The sequence below is a fragment of the Pleurodeles waltl genome, chromosome 3_1 (genome assembly GCF_031143425.1).
Source record: "Pleurodeles waltl isolate 20211129_DDA chromosome 3_1, aPleWal1.hap1.20221129, whole genome shotgun sequence".
Lineage (NCBI taxonomy): Eukaryota > Metazoa > Chordata > Amphibia > Caudata > Salamandridae > Pleurodeles > Pleurodeles waltl.
In genome coordinates, this window is record NC_090440.1 from 1,630,729,093 (window position 1) to 1,630,748,411 (window position 19,319).

The 19,319-nt window shown below is 42.2% G+C and overlaps 1 protein-coding gene across 1 annotated transcript in view; it reads right to left on the reverse strand.

The window, feature by feature from the left end:
* FASTKD1 (FAST kinase domains 1) overlaps positions 1-19,319 on the reverse strand; it is a 441,158-nt gene that overhangs the window by 362,831 nt on the left and 59,008 nt on the right. The window contains exons 3-4 of the mRNA XM_069225290.1: positions 4,022-4,090; positions 2,305-2,430 (exon numbers count right to left, since the gene is read on the reverse strand). Coding sequence (XP_069081391.1) covers positions 2,305-2,430; positions 4,022-4,090 — 195 coding nt within the window. The remainder of the gene's footprint in view (positions 1-2,304; positions 2,431-4,021; positions 4,091-19,319) is intronic.

Sequence of the window (19,319 nt, forward strand, 5' to 3'; positions counted from 1 at the left end):
CTTCTCTGAGTGCATTAGCCAAATGTTATCCCTCCAGATCCTCACAATGCCCTAAGTGCCATACGGCGGAGTCCGATTTTGTGCACCTGAAGTGGACGTGTGCTTGGGAGGGGGAATTCCGGAAGGAGGTTTTCTCTCTACTGTATGGCATGATAGGAACCACCCTGGATTCGGATCTGCTTTTTGCTAGGCTGTGATATGTGTGGGAGGTGCCACAAGACATGCACATATTTACTTTGCTGGCGATCCTACAGGCTAAGCGGGAGATGGCTATATATAGGGGCAGTCGTCGGGTCCCGACCACACAAACTTGGCTTACTGGCATGACTTGTTGGACACTAGTAGCAAAATCTATGCGAAAACGTTGCCACACTGTTCCAGAGCCAAAGATAAGAGGGGCCCACTCAAAAACTACTTACTGCAACAGGGTTCACAAGACCCTATCTAGAGCACACTAGCTTTACTGAACCATCATTATATGCACCACATGCCCTTTTCTGGGTTGGTATAGCTAACTGCCCTCATCAAATCTGTGAGCTGACAATTTTTGGCCCAGTCCAAAACATGCATGTACCAGCATCGACAAAAAAACTAAAATCGCCGGAAGGTTAAGGCTGTACTCACCAATGATCCCTCAAGCTGATTATCCTACATTTGATGGCTATGGAAATACAGTAAAACTTGAGCTGGACCAGTTAGGATTGTCCTGGCTGGGTAACTTTCCCAAGATTTCACAATTCATTTAATAAGATCAAGGATGTGCTGTGTACATTACACTCATGAAAAGACATCATTTTGGTCCATTAACAAATGTGGAAGGCCTTAGGTGTAAACATCTGCAAGAAAACAGGCTTTTTGCCCCTTTTTGGACTATTAGCTGCTGGTTTTCGACTTGAGAGTGCACTGAGACTTGCTGTTCGGACCACAGCGACTGTGTTCTTTCCCTTTTCTAAAGTATATATTGAATTGGATACCCCCAATTGGCATGTGCTGACTTACTTGTAAGTCCATAGTATAAGGTACCAAGGGCATGTAAGGCTGGCTGTCCATGCAAGAGCTGCAGCACTGGTTGTGCCACTCTGTTAAAAAGTGAAAACATGACTTTCAGCTGCCACTGATGGAGGGTGATACCCTGAAACCAGTCCCAGGATGCATGATTCCGGTCCAGAGAGAACCTGGCCTTGCAGTTTGGGCTTCGACTGCTCTCATGGAGAACTGGGTCAAGATTGATTTGCATATGGCTGGGTCCAAACTGGAGTGGCATGGTGAGCAAAAGAATTGATGGATTAAACCCAGATTTGTGACTGGGGTGAATGTTTGATTCGTTCTGCATTCTGTCCTTCATTTGTGTCTGTTTGCTAAGTAGCACGTTGGCATATTATAGATCCATAAATAACTAAATAAGCCTTAGCTTGCTACCCATGTTAACTCAACTAAGTGCCCAGATCCGGATACAAAGACTTGGGTTCTGTACTGGTAATATCTAGGGTACTCATCTGCCATGCATGCTGCAGAAAGCCATATTCAACTTAACCTGCTTCCACTGGCAAGGAAGGTGAGTGTCTCAATACTAACATGTCAAATGGAATTCAAACTGTTGATGCCATACCATTATTGCAACAAAATACATTCCTATACTACATATGATCCTATTAATTGTCCAGCATACCATCTCTTCTCATGTCTGTAAAAAAGGTGTTGCGCTTTAAACAATGCTGCTTTGTTTGTAGGTTCACCGTTGTCAATGTGTTCCATTAAAGAAGCAATAACAACAACAAAAAAGCCAAGGGCTGCAGATGAACCATAACACATGCAACACTTAAAAAAAAAAGTGAAGGCAGTAAGCAGTATGTGCCTGACTGTTTTAGTTGAAGACATAGGGAATTCAGGTACTGGCTTAATCGTGGAGTAAGCTACAGGCATTGTGAATGGCACAGCTGTATGTTCAATAAACAACAGGCATATTATAAGTTTAATTTTGTGTGTTCCTTTTAGGAATTAGTACTTGTACATTGGTTTAACAAATCTATAGCATTTACCAGGTCTTTCTGCTATTACAATATTGGAAGCCTACTTTGCTACTAGGATCTCAAATTATTTGCACAACTCTATTTAAAATTATTTCTCACTTTCTAGAAAGCAAATACTACCTAGTTCTTCAAAGCTAATTTGGACAAGGTCACCAGTTCTGTATTTCTGCACATATCATTAACTTCGTCCTCTGGTGATGTTTACTATGGCTATTTGTAAATTTATTTGCAGCCCTTGAGGCAAAGCACATGCCGTAGAAATCTGTATAAATACCTCAAATCCTGAAGAGAGTCCAGATTTCTTCGTGCCAGGTCTGCTATTTGTCCCATCAGAGGACTAGTATACATGTACTGTTCACTTAAACACACTGAAAATTTAGACAGTGCGGTTGGGTTAAACCTATTTCACACAATCAAGAAAAAGAAGAAATGCGAAGATAAATTGAACATTTATCACATTTGGGAATGTTTAAATCTTACTAAAAAGCAATGCATTGCTAAATAAGTACTAAAGGCTGTAACAACAAAAAACAACACAAAAATAATTCAGATTAGGAATTTAACACATAAGAAAATGTAATCATTTAAACATACTGCTGATAACGTTTTTCATATGTCCTACAGTGTTCGGCAAAAAAAATATATATATATATTTTGCCTGCTCACAAACAAAATCGCACATGAGTTGCATCATCTGAGCATTCATAACTGGGCCTCAAGTGGCTGCTGAGCACATCCATCATGGTCCCTAGAACCTCCGATGAAAGTGGTCTCTTAAGTAACCAGTTATCCTTTTATTTTCCATCCCTATCTTTACTTGTACAGTTTCTGATGGAGCCAAAATAGCAGTCTTGGACAAAGTGAACAGGATATTGCTCATGGAGTTGTAGTCAATAAGTATAGCTTTTCAGCAGCATGGTGTAAAAATTCATTAAAACTGTATTTTTGTATGCTGCAGTATGTAAGTTATGCTTAAAATCTGACTCAAAATCATGTAGCACCGCCGCTAAACAGTCAAAACACAATAAACTTTCAAAAAGTATATTCAATTTCAGAGTTGCAGGAGGGTATGGCAGAGACAAGAAGCATCTGTGTAATCGTTGATGAAATAATGTTTTCCAACAGTGGTGTCCATACAATAAGAATAGCATAAAATGACTATCAAAGGGCTGTATACACATTGATAAAAGTGACTATTTCGATCTATTTAATTTCAAATGTGGGTCCAATAGGTTTTTGACAGAAGATACGCTGGCTAGAATGTTCTGAATTGGCAGAGTGTTAAAAGGGTTTTAAAAAGTGGAAAATTATAATAAACATGTCTCTGCCAGGGCAACGAAAGTTGTTCTGTTAGTGCATGCCTCATAATTGTTCTCCTGCAAAAGGCACTGCCCAGATATTAAGATCAAAAATTGACCTTTCTGAACAATATAAATATCCAAAGAGCTGGAAACTAAACTTCTGGTTCCTAATAGTCCACGTCTCAAAAGTTTAATGTTGGGAATATGTCTTCTTTTTGGTATGTTAACCCTAACAGCATTACATGCTCTCATTAACCACGCAAGTGGAAACTGCTGCAATGAGAACAAAGCATGTACTCTTACTTTAGTGTCTGAAATAAACTACAAACATTTAAATGTTCTTGCTTTTTTCCCCCCATCAGTTTTCTCTTAAAAGATTTCACAAAATATTATGATAGGCCCTGCAAAGTTCGCTTGAAGCTTCAGGACTTAAAAAAATATCACTGGTGTAAACTACCATAAGATAAAACTACAATAGTTGCGTCCAACTTTTTTTCTATTACATCATCTCACAAATTTTGATGTAGTGGAATAACAATTTCATATGGCAAGCTGCACCAAAAAGTTCTGAAGTGTTTTTCTCGAGGATGCTTTCTTCTTCAGTAACTTGTGCTTTCAGAGACCAGTAACATACTACAGTCCAGGTACCTAAGCCAAAAACATTGACACATAAAGCACAAATGTTCTTACCTTTGCAATCGTCTCCACCCTTCAATGACCAGCTGCTCAACTAGAGAATCATGAGGCACAACATTGAATCTATAAATAAAAATAAAGAAAGAAGGAGTGAAAATAGAATAACTTAGCAAGAAAAAGTGACGGACACTAAATGAAAGTAGTGGATCTGTTTCTAAAATACATCTGCAAAAAATGCACTTTATTTAGGTTGTGAAGTATTATGCTTTAAAGTGAGATTGTTATTGAGGCCCTGATTTATAGTTTGGCGGACGGGTGACAGAGTATCCATCTGCCAACCTCTAATCAGGATCTCACTAATCATCTCACTATCAAGCATAATAAGTCACAACCTAAATAAAGTGCATTTTTACAGGTACATTTTAGAAAGTGGTCTACTCATACCATTTTACCTAAAATATCCCTCAGTTGGTCAACATTTCAGAAGGGGTTGAATTTGTAGTTTCCCTATTACAGTTTATCAAACATGTTATTTAACTCAAAATAGCGATTGTTATTTAAAATACAAAGATGCAAATCAAGAACATATTGTCAAGGATTGACTTCTTTAAAAAAAAACTAAACTGTGTGACAATATTTGGAAAAATCTGAAATTACCCATCCCCTGAATTGTAGTTTAGTCTTTTCGTCAGGATATTAATCAATTCATTCATGTAGTAGTGCATTTTTACTGCAGTGTAGTTGTTACACAGTCCATTATGAGATTCAGAAATCCACAAACCTTTTTCACTACAAATAACTTTTTGTCAACAGACCAGTTCCGGATCCCTGTTTAATTAAAATTAAATTAAATCAGACATTTAAGCAGAGTAAAAGGTTGAACATTTACCACATGTTTCATATATGAATATACAAGAAGCTTTAAAATGATCAGTGTATGAACTGTAGTTATTGACATAGCCACCCAGTAGTTGAAAACTGCATAGATGAGGATTAGTTTCAGAGACCACCAGCTTTTGTCCATGCCCGATACAGCAGCTGAAAAAGCCAACATGGGGTTAGCTATCATACACAGATATACATTTCTTTGGAGAGGGATAGTTTGATTGTAGCTATATAACACATTTGTAAACCCCATCTAGGTTTTGCATTTAAGTCTGGAAATCGAATATTAGGACACCTAAAAGGCAAGAAACAATGAATTGTGTAATTGACAGTTCCCAAACTTGACAGGGATGCTGGACCCTTCATAATGAAACTCCAAAATGTCTAGCTAAATTTGCAAAACTGGGGGAAAAAGCAAGAGGAATGATTAAATATTGAAGGGTTTAACTAGCAGATTTATGATGTCATGTTACTGCAAAAATTGTTAGCAGACTCTACTTTGGAATATTGCGGCCAGTCCAGTTGCTTTTTGTTTTTATTAAAAAGGATGGTTCATACAAAATTCTTCATCTTATATACATATTAACAAATCATCAAATAAAAAAATACAAGAGTGTTTTCTTGTGGAGATATACAGGTACTGTGAATGGTTAACTAAATCTGGTGACACTGCATTAAATACCATACATAAAAACTGTTGATTTCTGAAACGGAAGAGTGCAGAGATTTTTCAAGATCAAAATTGTGCTAAATTTGTAAACTCAGGAAACATCTAAATATAGTCAGATTAGCAATAAATATTAAGTTAAGTAGTGCTGAAAAGACCTCCTACTCTGAATTGGTTTTTTTTCCAAAATGAGGAATCATTCAATTTTAGAGAACCATTCACTTCAAGATGAAGAAATTCCCCTTTCTGTGTGGTTAAGAGACAGCCACAAATGCGCTCAAGGGATTGATTTAACTCCAACTCAAACTATCTTGCTGCAGAAAGACGATGCCAATACCCAGAGATAATTTAACTGATTGCCTTCCCACAAAACATGGTGCCAACTCCCCAGTGCTTGAAAGTATTAAGCACATTGATTTGCACTAATTTCAAATATTCTGAATACATGTCCTGGATTTAAATATAGTGAGTAAACTAAATAATACAGGAGGGAACATGTACTTGCAATGACAGGTCGATTAGGCATGCAATAGTTTAATTTGATCCACTTTAAAAATAAAAATTTGCACTGATTCTTTACTACAGGTCCACAAAATAGATTCATTTCCAAAAACCAAATGAACACTGCATCATGGCCACAAAGCCTCACTGCACGGAACATTGAAGGATTAAGTTCAAAATGACTCCTCAATTGGAGATATATGGAAGAATCACTCAATGCTTTTTCCTTACTTTCTCCACTAACTTGGAGATGGGAAGGAATCCATTTCGGACAGCTAAATGCCAGTTCTAGAGTCCGCTTGTTCTCCTGCTTGGGAAGAGGCACTACCAACTTTAATTGAGGTTTCACAAGTCATCAAGCTTCCACAGTATTATGATCAGTTGCATTAATAACTTATATAAAAATAAAAGATTCTTAACCCAATTCTTCCATAACACCTACTGGTACCATCTTTTACTGTTTAGATCTGTAAAATGACATCTAACAAAAACAAGTAAAATTTCACAATGATTAAACCCTGATAACAAAGAAAACATAATGAAAAATTAAGTCACTAGTGTACAATAAACGTTCTTGCACAAAACCAGTACGAAAATGGGCATTTTATTTCCAAACCATCACAATATTCCTATCAATTAACTAAAAACTGAATGACACGTAAGAAATACATTTCATATCTATAATATCTCAAAACAATTAGCCACTTTACACCTACAAAAAAAGCGCAGACTGGAACTTGAGGTCTAGACATATTAGGATAGGTTATGACCAGCCTATTAATCCATCCTTAAATAGTTTTCAATTTTCAACTTTCAATGTCATGAATTGAATGAACTTGCCTATTATACAGGTTGACAGCCCCTATAACAGAAGCAAGTACTCCACAAGTAACCAAGGTGCAACCAACCTTGTCGAAAATCACTCAAATAAATGTGTTTATTACTTGATATAGCCTATGACAGATGCACAGAATGATTGATTGCACCACACCGTAAGAGAGGCAGCATCTTTTTGTCACATCAAGTTTACAACGTCAAAATGTAATACAGACACAAAAAAAAATCTACGTCGTAAAAATCTACATCTTTAACTTAGCTGTGAGTTTTGGGTACCAGTATGTAGATTAGTAGATACAATGGTCTTACATAGTAGAGATGGCAATAACCTGGCATTTCTTAAGTTAAGGTTGTTCCAGGTCAGTCTCCTAAGAGACAGCTCTAATTTTAGTTTTCATTAGATCTGTTTATTGGCACTTAGTCATTTCAGCCAGCTCAGGATGAGCATTTAGCCGATACAGTTTAAAGTTTCTTCAAGTAAACAAACTATTGCCAAAATTTCCAATCCACTAAAATCTCAATCTTATTGGCTGCTTTTAGTGTGCCGTTATGTGCCTTAAATAACATAAAATGCGTTGGTTTGAAAGACTGGGCTTTGTGGTTCTGAGAACCTCAAGGTGAATCCAGGGTTGGGGGGAGGGGATCAGATATTCTTAACGTTAGGTAATTTGAAAACACATACAGGAAACCACTGGAGCAATCTAAGCCAACAGGGTAATCTTGGTTTCATTTTAGTTATATAGCCTCACCTATATTTTTATGTTCCTGGAAATCTTAAATAGACCAATTGAGACTGTAGTAACAGACTTTAACTGCAAGTGTTACATATAATAGAGGGTGAGCCTATAAAATGGTCAATAGCCCAAACACAAGTATTAGCAAAGCCAAAAGGTCTGGCTTTAACATGGTAACATATGCGAACTCTGGCATGCAGAAAAGTACTTCCATGTAATAGCACATTCAATCCAGAAGTATTGGCTTTGCAAATGCTTGGTAGTGGTGAGTACTGGTGGTACGGCTATTGGTGGATTAGTCATGCTTTTGGTGGTAGAGGTGTGGGTCTGTTGGTATGGTTAGCATTGGTGTGGTAGCGTAATGGTAGTAGTAGTAGTAGTAGTAGTAGTTGTAGTAGTTGTAGTAGTGGCAGTGATGCTGCAAGTAGTATTGGTGATGGCACAGGTGACAATAGTGGTTGTGTGGTATTAGAATTGCAGGTGGTGTTATATTGGCAGTGGTCTGCTGGTGGGAGTGTGGTTTTGAGACTGGTGGTGGGCTTCTTTGTCGCTGGGTATGGTATTGGTAGCATTGTGTCCTTTTTTGCTGGAAATGATAGTGGCACTGGTGTTACAGGTGATGTGGCACTGGTATTTTTTTGGCTTTCTTGCATGCATTAGATACAGAGTTGAAAGAAAATGTGATAGTTGAGCGTGCCTGTTAGGTGTAAAATCGTTTCTAATACATTACAATGTAGGCCCTCCACAAAAGGCATAATGATACACCAGACAGCCAATAGCATGAGAGAGAAAGCCTCAACTTTGCAGAGCAAAACCACAGCACAACTTTATATACTGTAAGCTTCACTTACAATCACCCAAACATGGGAATTTAAGCAAAGCAAAGCAAAGAAGGAGCTACTTTATAACAATTTTAGAAGAGGTGTAACAAAAGTCTAAATTTATGGTAAATAATTCGGTATTGGCTCTCTACAAAAAATACTAATAAACTGGAGCAGAAAAGGGGGAAGCTCCCAGCAGAATGGTAATAAAATGGGTTTAATGGAATTTGGAACAAGTAAGTAAGACAGAGCACCACAGCCCCATTAACCTACAGGATGCACTAAGATGGCGGCTTGGTACCGAGTTGGAAAACCGTGAGCGTAAATGGCAACAAAGGGCAAAAAAAACACATAAAGGAGGCAATGTGAGTTCAGTGTAGCAATCTTTAATGGACATCAGCAACCTAACATTTCCAGCACAAATTACATACACAAATTGAAGAGCAATTAAGGTGGCAAATACAATTTAGAGTTGATGATCGGGTATTGCACAAACATGATGATCAGCAAAAGAAACACTTCATGTAAACAGGAGGTATTCTTTCATGACAAAAATATTACATTCAGATATGCACCTTCAAGTATTCGTTAGCTACAGTCTCATGACAAGGTTCCTTGGACTGGTTTTAAACTCAGGGTGTAGTGGGCAGGCCTGGAGAGGAGGCAGCAGGGGGTTGAAGTGATAGGGGCCAAGAAGATGGTGAGACAGGAATCTTGATGGCGTACAATAATGTAGTTTGGTATGCACTTAAAAAAAAAGTATGGAGTGGGACACATGGATGCAATGTGCGTACGTTCACTACTTGATAACATGCTTCAATGTCAATAGTACGAATTAACTTTTCCATACACACTTAAGAGTCGAACAATGCTTCCATATTTTTAACAAGGGAGGTAAAGATCAGGCTTTCACAATAGAGGTGGTGAGGTGACTGGAACAGAAGGAATAAAGTAGGGTTTCTTTTTGTTAAGATACAGCACAGCAGATCTTGCCCATCCAGCTTTCAACTGCAATTAGACAGTCAAAAATATGAGAATGAAGTTTTGAAGACAAAATAGAGAAAAACAAGATCCATTGAGTGTTATCAGTAGAGATAAAATAGAAGAAACCAAAATAATTGATGATGTCGCTAAATACAAACTAAGGTAGTGCTGAGAGAGAGAGAGCATGGAAGAGATCCTAAAACGCATCCTTGGGGGAGGGTGTGGGCGGAGTCCAAGAGGAGGTGCAGTCAGTGGAGATCGCTTATCTTTCCACTCCACTGGGAAAAGGAGGTCAAATAGATACGAGGAAAACAAATGTAGACTTGTGTTGCTGACGCCAATGGTTTGGAGGAAGAAGAGCAAGAGGTGGTGACCTACCTGGTCACAAGCTACAGACTGGTTTGAAGGAAGGAAGGCAGGCAGACAATTGTCAAATGTGGTGTGCATAGGATAATAAGTTGGTGACCTAGGAGAGTGCAGTTTCCATTGGAAGAAAGGCACAGAACTCCTAAAGCAATTAAGATGGTTGCAAAAGAGAAATGTAATAAATAGGTTGAGGAATAGGATTGAGTGTCACTGGATGATAGTTTTTTAAATTTATTTTATTGCATTTGTAAAGAACCGATACAAAGGGAGAAGCTTAGGCAACGCACTGCAAGGCAAGAACAATCTTCAGCAGGACTCACAAATGACAGTAGAGCTTGAGGCCAGCTGCTGTACCATGTCCAATTCCACTCTCAAAAAATACATAATGGAGGGTTAGAAGAGGAAAAGCGGGCTAGGAATTTGAAGGTGTGATAACGGCAGCGCTGTCTGGATCCTCAAATAGTGCACAGAGTGTGGTGACCCTGTGCAGCAACCTCCCAAGGACATGCAGGCATTGGGCACAACCTCATCTGTTGCCCGAGCAGTGGGGGCAATGTCTTCACTGTTCCTCCCAACTTGTGCACCCATGTACATTTCCAGAGGGGACCAAATGTCCTTAGGGCGTGATCTCATTGGCATCAGCTCTCAGTAAGCCAATACACTGCATCTCTAAGCCAAACATCCTTATCAGGGAGACAGCGACATCCCCAGTGCATCGCTACCTGCCTCTTAGCCAACAACAGCAGGAGCGCAGTCAGCATCCGTTGCTCCAAGAGGGATCTCCTTAACATTTCAAAGCAATGCAACTAAGGGGGCATCTGTTCTAGTTGCAGCCCATGCATAGCCACTCTCGACTGGTAGTATGTAAATGTGCACAGTACAGAGGCATCATGTCCCTGTAGGGCCTGTTCAGGGGTAATGAAGGAACTCTCTGGGTAGACATCTCCCAGGGTAGGGAGGTGTAGTTTGTGCAATCTAGTGTCTGTGTCAGCATCATGCGTGATGGGTAGTGCGGGTGGCCTATATAGGGAATGGAGGGACAGAAGAAGTCATCTATATCGGCCTTCTTCCTCGGCTCGTTCGACGCCCACAGCATGCATCCCACCCTATTCGGTCGAGACCTAGGATGTCTTGGAGACAGGAACATTGCCATTCGAAGCGTGCACGGGCGGCATAATCATGTTCAGGTGCTGTATAGGCCATGAGCTAAAATGGGTATTGCCAATTGTGCGCGAAGTGCACCTGTGCACTAAAATAAAAGAGGTCCATATCCAGCGCAGCCAGTCCACCCTGCTCAAATGGGAGCGTGATGATCTCCCAAGCAATTCTGTACGGTTTGTCAGACCATGTCAGCGCCACCAAGAGTGAGCGCAGACGGCACCTGAAACATAGTGGCAACAGAAGCAGGAGATTAAGAAACAAATAAAGACATTTGGGTAAAACAACCATCTTAGCCAATGCTAGTATCCCAGCCATGGAGAGTGGGAGCTTCTTCCAAGCATTCACCTGCTCCTCCAGCCAATCTATCAAGTGGCCATACCTGAGGCACTACAGAGTGTAAAATCCAAGATACTTGATTGGTTCTATCGCCCACCGAAGGGGGAACCCTGAGGTCACTATCTGATTTGCAACTGTAAGGGAGAAGATCATTGTTTTAGCCCACTTGATGGACATTCCAGAAGTCCTCCGAATCTAATGAGTTCTTAATTCAAAGGATCAAAGTTACCGTGGGGGTGTTTAACATATAAGGTGACATCATCTGCATACAGCACCACTCAGGCGTGTAGGCCAAGCCGCGGTAAGAGTGGTGATGTCGAAGGCCAGCCGCTAGTGGTTCCAGAGACAGAGAAACAGGGTAATCAGGCCATTCATGCAGAGACGGGCCACAGGTACCGCATAGAGGAGGCAAACCAGTTTGATTAACTTACAGCTAATACCAAGCAGAGCCAGGAGGGTGAAAATGTATGGCCATTCAAGCGAATCAAATGCTTTTGTGGCATCCAAGAAAAATCGCAGCCGCACTGAGGCTGGGCTCGATGGTGATCAGAAGTGCAAAAAAGGTTTGAAGGTTGTGGAAGTGATCAGGATGCACACTGATAAGAATGCAGGAGCAATGGTAGAAGACTGCAGGCAATCAACTTGGCAAGGATTTTATTATCCATGTTAATCATGGATAACAGTCTGTAGGTTTCACATTTCTGTGGGTTCTTCCAGGGTTTTAAAATGGTAACAATGAGCGATTCACTTAGGGAGGGGGGCAGCACACCCCTTTCCAAGGACTCCTCATACATGGCGAGTAGGTGCGAAGTCAGAAGGGAAGCATATTCTTTATAAAATGCAGCAGTGGGCCCATACAGACCCTGGGCTTTATCTCCCGGTATTGCACTGATCAACTGCAGGTTCATCTAGGTACCTGTGATGTCCATCACTAATCCATAGCAGTTGTAATGAATCAAAAACGGAGACCCGATCCAGAGAAACCAACTCCAGAGTCGCCTGGTAGACTGAGGAATAAAAATCAGTAATTTCTAAATGCACTGCCTCAATGCTGGCAACCACTGTGTCTTCCTCAGTTCTCAGTTCCACAATATAGTTGTTAGCCCAAGGCTTTTGTAACATATTAGTGAGAGTTCTGCCTGCCCTGTGGCCTTCACTATAGCGCTGGGCATGGATCTCTATGTCCAAATAGTGTGCCTCCCTCTACACGGCTTACTCAAATTCATTAAGTTTGCTGCGGACAGAAACGAGTGTAGAGTTATTTTGTTCAGCAATGAACCGCACCAACAGATCTTCGACTCAAGGCGCAGTATGTCCCCGTGCAGTGTTCACAGCACCCAGGCTTGTTTTGCTATGCACACCCCACGGAAGACATTCTTGAGCGCCTTCCAGAGGGCAGAACACAAGTCAACCGAGCCAGCATTCAGTGCAAAGTATTCTACAATTGCTGCCCAGACCTCCTCTCGGAACCCCTGATCCCGTAAAGCGGGTAGGTGCCACATAAAGGCACAGAATTTGAAATCAGGAGGCGAGAACTTTAGCAACACCAGGGCGTGATTGAAAAGTGTGCGTGACATATGTAGGACCTCACTTGCCCAATCAGCGACATCTCGCGAGTCTAACCAGTAATCAATATGCAAGCAAGCTGAGCAGGCGTTATACATGTACCCTCTTCACTGACACCATGACAGGCCCTCCACAGGTCAACAAGGTCATTATCAGTCATAAGGGAGCGCAGAAAGGAGGCAACACTAGGGCGAGGTCCAGAGACCTGTCCGCCTGAGGGTCAAGAACAACATTGAAGTCCCCACCCCATAGTATAACCCCAGGCCCAAGAGTGCCCGCCCACCAGACTCCATGGATATAAGTTTAAGCAGGTGGCCTAGTAGTGACCTGGAGACTATTACACAGCAGCCGTGTTTGTCACATAGGGAGCCGCAGGTATGCCAGGGAAGGCCCTTACAAGGGAGTACTGCAATCCCTTGTGCATAATTTGAGTAGTGCACTATGTATTTCTCCCCTATCCAGCTTGCTTTTAGACAGCCTAGTGTGGCTTCTGGCAGATGCAGTTCTTGTATAAGGCAAATTTCCGTGCTGTGCTGCTGCAGGTAACCAAAGACAAGGTGGGCTTTGCATCGGTCATTCTATCCACTGATATTCCATGTCACACATGTCAATGGTGTCATAACCATCTGCACGTGTACAGCACTGAATGAATTATAGCTCACCCCTGGGGGTTTGGGCAATATTTTGTGTGCTCTGAGTGGGGAGAGGGAGTGGAGTGAAGAGAGAGAATAGGAAAAAGATGCATAACAATCAGGAACAAAAACCCAACATTTACCCCACCCATCACCCACTTCAGTCCCCCAACTGGACCGAATACAACCACTCATCCCAAACAAGGTCCAAAATACCAAAAAGATAATACAATCAGGAAATCATCCCAGAGGAGCAAGCCAGAGTCCCTGTACATTCCCAGCCACAGAAGAGCTGACTGACCTGAGGGAGAGAGGAACGACAATCCACGCCTACCAGCTAGCTAGTAAACAAGTCGTATCAAGACACACAACCAACTGCCCGGGTGACTATGAATGGCATTACGCATTTCACAGATTGTCCTTTAGCTCATCTAAGGAAGCAGTGGCATGCAATCAAAAACTAAACAGTGTGCAATAAAAGATGAATCTCAATCATTCTCATGGAGGTGTCCTTTCTCTGCATTATTGGATTCAGCCTGCGATCAAATTGTTGGCTGAAGGATGCCTTTAAACAACCAGGGAGACTTCCCAGAGGGGCGGGTCAGAGCACCGACACACCCCCAGCTACAAAGAAGCTGGGTGGCCCGAGGCTAATTAGAGTGAGAATCTACACCGCCAGCTCATAGGCTAGCTGTAAATGAACAAATCAAAGATCCAACAGCCCCAGATCTGCTAACAGCCTGAAATATCTCAAGGTATCATCAGCAGACCAAGCCAGTGAGGCGGCGGCAGCATACAATCAAGCAATGGACAGTGTGCACTGATTGTGGTGAACTTAATCGTGCTCTCGGAGAGATCCCATCTCAGCATTATTAGATTCTGCCTGTGTTCTGGTCGTCATTAAGGAAACGTGGCAGTCACCTTACGGCGAGTAAAGTACGTTTTCTTTTCTGTGTGGAATGTAAGTAGTTTGGCTGGGTACAACAGAGAGTACTTGGCATCTGTCTTTAGAAGGGAGCGCTTAACAGGCATAAAGTCTCTTCTGGCTGTCTGGACAGCCACCGTAAAGCCTGGGTAGAAAGAGAGAGTTAAACCTTGGTAAGTGAGGGTTTGTTGTTTTCTGGCAAGCCTCAGCCTGTCTCTCTGTCTCTATAATTTAGTAGATCAACATTATGGGATGGGCTTGAGTGCCAGGCGGGGGGGCGGGAGCCCAGAGATCTATGCGACCTTATGGATGACCTCTAAGACTTTTTCATTCTCCAGCATTTTCCCGCTCACCGTCATCTTCAATCGTTGATGTGCGGCTTTCAAGTTGAGAAACGTGCCCTCCCTGACAATCAACACGTCCCTTAAGCTGATCCAACCGGTCAGTCATTAGATCAATCTTGGTGTTAATGGCAGTTTGACTGCATTTCAGTTTAAGGAACATTGCCCAGATGTCTGGCTCCCAAGGGCTGCTATAGCTGCTTCCCGGGCCTGATTGACGATCCTCTATTGAAGCTTCCATTGTGGCCATCAGCCGGCACTGGCCAAAGGTGAGTTTAGACTCCTTTGCATCAGATTTTCACATCCTTTAGGTAGTAAGGGTCAGCTGAGGAGTTATGGTGACTGTAATGTAGGCTACAAGTGGAGGGGCGCTCTGTATTCTGTAGCACAGCCGGGTCCAGCCACACCCCTAAAAGGCCACTCCAGGGGAGCACAAGCAGAGTGCAGCTACAGAACAATCCATGCCACAGATGTGCACCCAGTGTGATATTCCCCTTACAGGGGTCGATTTTCTAGAGTAGCATGAAGCAGGCTCGCCACTCTTTATTAGCCCTTGTAGGAGGGGCAGAAGCAGGGCAGCAGTCATTTATTCAGGCATTCAATGTTGCAGACACAGTATCTGCTCTGGGGAGCAAGAAGTAGACACATCATCCTATTAAGCAACTAGAACTATTATTGTCTCAGTTATTGGGTTTGGCATTAGATAAAAGAGGCAGCTGGGGCAAGCAGCATGTACATATTGCATCAGTTTGGGCTACAATCTAGGCCCCAACCCTTATGTGCAACGCAGCTCCCTTGCGAGGGTGGGGGGAATTAGTGCAAGTGTACAGCTTCCAGGTCGCTGGCCGCACAGCCCCCGATGGTATGTAGTGTTTAGGAACGTGGGAAGTGTGAGGGCAGACGCAAGATGTAGGCTCAAACAAAATCCGGCTCACGGTTCTCAAAGAGCCCAGGTTCTACCTGTGGGTGGGGTGGGTCAACCACACCGCGGCCACCAGAGCGTATGGATGCAGGAAGACGAAGACAGCAGTGCTGCAGGTTAGGCAATTATCAAGCTGCAAGAGCCCTCAGGAATCATGCACATGCCTCACTCGACCTCAGCGTGCCCCTGGTTGTTCCTGTTCCTCCTCCTGTTCCTGTTCCTCCTCCTCCTCCTGTTCCTCCTCCTCCTCCTGTTCCTCCTCCTGTTCCTGTTCCTCCTCCTCCTCCTGTTCCTCCTCCTGTTCCTGTTCCTCCTCCTGTTCCTGTTCCTCCTCCTCCTCCTGTTCCTCCTCCTGTTCCTGTTCCTCCTCCTCCTCCTGTTCCTCCTCCTGTTCCTGTTCCTCCTCCTCCTCCTGTTGTTCCTCCTGTTCCTGTTCCTCCTCCTCCTCCTGTTGTTCCTCCTCCTCCTCCTCCTGTTCCTCCTCCTGTTCCTCCTCCTCCTCCTGTTCCTCCTCCTCCTCCTCCTGTTGTTCCTCCTCCTGTTCCTCCTCCTCCTCCTCCTGTTCCTCCTCCTCCTCCTCCTGTTGTTCCTCCTCCTGTTCCTCCTCCTCCTGTTGTTCCTCCTCCTGTTCCTCCTCCTCCTCCTCCTCCTCCTCCTCCTCCTCCTCCTCCTCCTCCTCCTCCAGTTAGCAAGGTGGTGATATGTACACGGCTGACTGAAATAGGGAAAGTGGTTGAAAAGTGAAGTTAGGCACAGAAATACTTCAGAGAAGAAGTATGGATCTATTAGTTTGAAGCTGAGCATATGGGGCGATGACCCACCACGCATATACAACAATTTGTGGCTATCATTAGGCCTTGGGGTAGATAAGCGGAACATACCTCAAAAGCGTGGGCGGTAGTATCTCCAACTTTACAAGACTGGAAGCATGATATGGATTGGTGCATGCTTGCAGAAAAGACGATTTATCAAAGCAGGGGATGCCCCAAGAAGTGGGAGAAAATATAGACCTCATCGAGGGCCTACAGAGGAGATATGGGTGGATGGGGGGAGCCAGAAACTGTCACTCAAACGAAGGACATACCCTGCAGGGCCAGTGCCACAGTATCTAATGCCCGCAAGTGCTAACGTTGATGGTATTACCTCAAGGAAACTTTGTCATGCCTGCCATTATTTCTTGTTTTTGGATTTCAATTTGCGTTTAAACAAATAAAAAGTAGATTTTTAAAATAAAAAAAAAACAATAAAAACTCAGCAACTTTGATAGTCAATTCATTAATATTGTATCTGATAAGTCCAGCAGAACAGTGGAGCTAAAGCAAAAAAAAAAAAAAAAAAAAAGGGTATTGATTTTGTTTGAGGCAGTGTATGAATTGGGGAACAAAAAATGTGAGATGACAAAAAAGGGCCACATGAATGCCTCGAATTTGTAAGCCTTCATGCCAGGCTGGGATACTATTTTAATTACCGATGACAGCAGCAAAGGTCTAGGTTCATTTGGAAAGAGGGAGGGGAGGAACTACTACGGGGGCTCTAAGAGATACTCAGCTAACTCCTCCTCCTCCCTCTCAATTACATAATAACTGTCAGTTTGTCAGTTAAAAAAAAAAAAAAAAAAAATCAGGAATGTTCTGTGGGGTGGAGTGTTCATAGTAAGACTGGATCGTAAGTCCTGAGGTGCGATTTTGACAAATAAATAGCTTTGATTCAGTGCCAACAAGTATTAGGTAATAGGTTGTGGAATTACAGGGCTATACATTTTTCATGAAATACATTGCTGGTGCCAGGAACAATGTGGCCGACCATTTATCAATACTGGTAACTTGTGAGACTGGAAATTAAGGAGAAAGATTTAAGGAGGCATTCTGGATTGATAGGATTATGTGTTTTAGCACCTGGGAGGGCTGTTCTGGAGGAAGAGTGGAGAAAAAAAATTTGAGTTAGATAATTGTTTGTGGAGCGGAATTGCACATTAGAGAAGGATGGCCAGAGACGAAGATGGAGGTGGAAAATATAAGGCCTTATTAAACTATGGAGGATGCACAAAGTGGTGGCTCTTTTTTCAGGGGGGTGAAACTGGTTACACTGTTGAGTCTCAGAGGCAGGATTATGAACTTTGCTTGGAGAGGGCATTCAGGAGTAGTGAAAACAAAAGAACATGTAAGGGAGGGCTCTGCACGCTTGAGACCTAAAGAAGGAAATATGTGTGAGGGTGTGTGCAGAATGTTTGGCAAGTGACCAAGTGTACAAAACTAGGGTGGCCAGAAGTTTGTGTAGGGGGCATACCTTTCAGTGATGTTATGAGATTTCTGTAAGATTTATTTACAAGGTTTTCCTTAAGTGTTGCTGTGTGGGACACAGTGGGTGTCACTGTGTACAAGAGAAGGGGAGTTTTAAAAGGTGTAACTGTAACGCCTACTAAACCATTCACAGTATAACAGATGATTGAAGTGTTCAACAAAACAATTAAGAAGGGCTCACAACTAGCTATCGTCAATGGGTTAGAATGGACGGAGGTGGTTTAGAATTGCCTGTCAGCCTACCAACTTTCATTGCATAAGTCTGGCAAAAAGTCCCCTGAATTGTTTAAAAGTCATAAATCTAACTCGAAATAGGATCTTAGTTGGATTAAGTGGAATAAACAATGGGTGAAGGTCTTGGTGAATGATGGTTGGAGGAAAGTGGATAATAAAAACTAGAGGAGAGCAAAACGTAATTTGATAGGAAGAAGGCTGTTAAAAACAAAAAAAAGTGGGTGTGTGGGGGAGGGCTGGTTATCAGCTTACAATTAAAGTATCAGTTAGGGCAAGAGCTTGATCCAAGTTCATAGAAATCAGAATTGTGTCCAAGAGTGCTCTGGAGACAAGAGATGGGAGGGTTTGTAATAGGAAAAGCGTTCTTGCACATGGAAAAACCCAGGAAAATGTTTCAAACCAAGTGTGCAATCAGGATAATAGAGGTCCTAATTAAAGTCAAAGCAGGAAGGAGAGCTCTGGTTGTGGTACTGTGTGTAGTAATGGACGACCTTTCTTTGTTAGAGAGAAGAGGGTATGTAGAAAGCCTATGCTGCTTAAAGTATATGGGCCCAATTTAGAGTTTAACAGGTGAGTTAGCACGTCACAAAGGTGTCAGATGTACCGTCTATCATATTCAAGTACATTACCGCCTATGGCACTTGTAATACAGTGGATAAAATATCTGTCAGCTTTGAATGAGTCAGTGGAGGAAATGAATTAAAGACACATGACTGGGCTTGCCAGGCTCTGTGCCTTATTTTACACCAGGTTTCAGCGATGTAACGTAAAGTCAGACAGTAGTTATGAAAATAATCTGTGATTAAGGATGATGCAATCCTCAGGTAGAAAGTGGACGTTGAGGTTTATTTAGTGCTGAGCTAGATCAAGTGATGTTTGTAAAGTTTTGAGATATTTATTGTGTGAGAGTTGTCTTGGTGCAGTGCCATGCTGTGGTAGAGGAAACATGTGGTCATGGATGTTCAAAATGCTGAAATACATCCCCTGCTTTAGGTAGTGCAAGCTGGATATACAGAATGGATAGCATCAGTGACCGTATCCTTACGGAAATGAATGTGGTATACAGAGTAATTATGTAGCAAGTTATTTTCTGAGACTGCACCAGAAGAGTGTTAGTACATTTTACTTGTACACATGTGG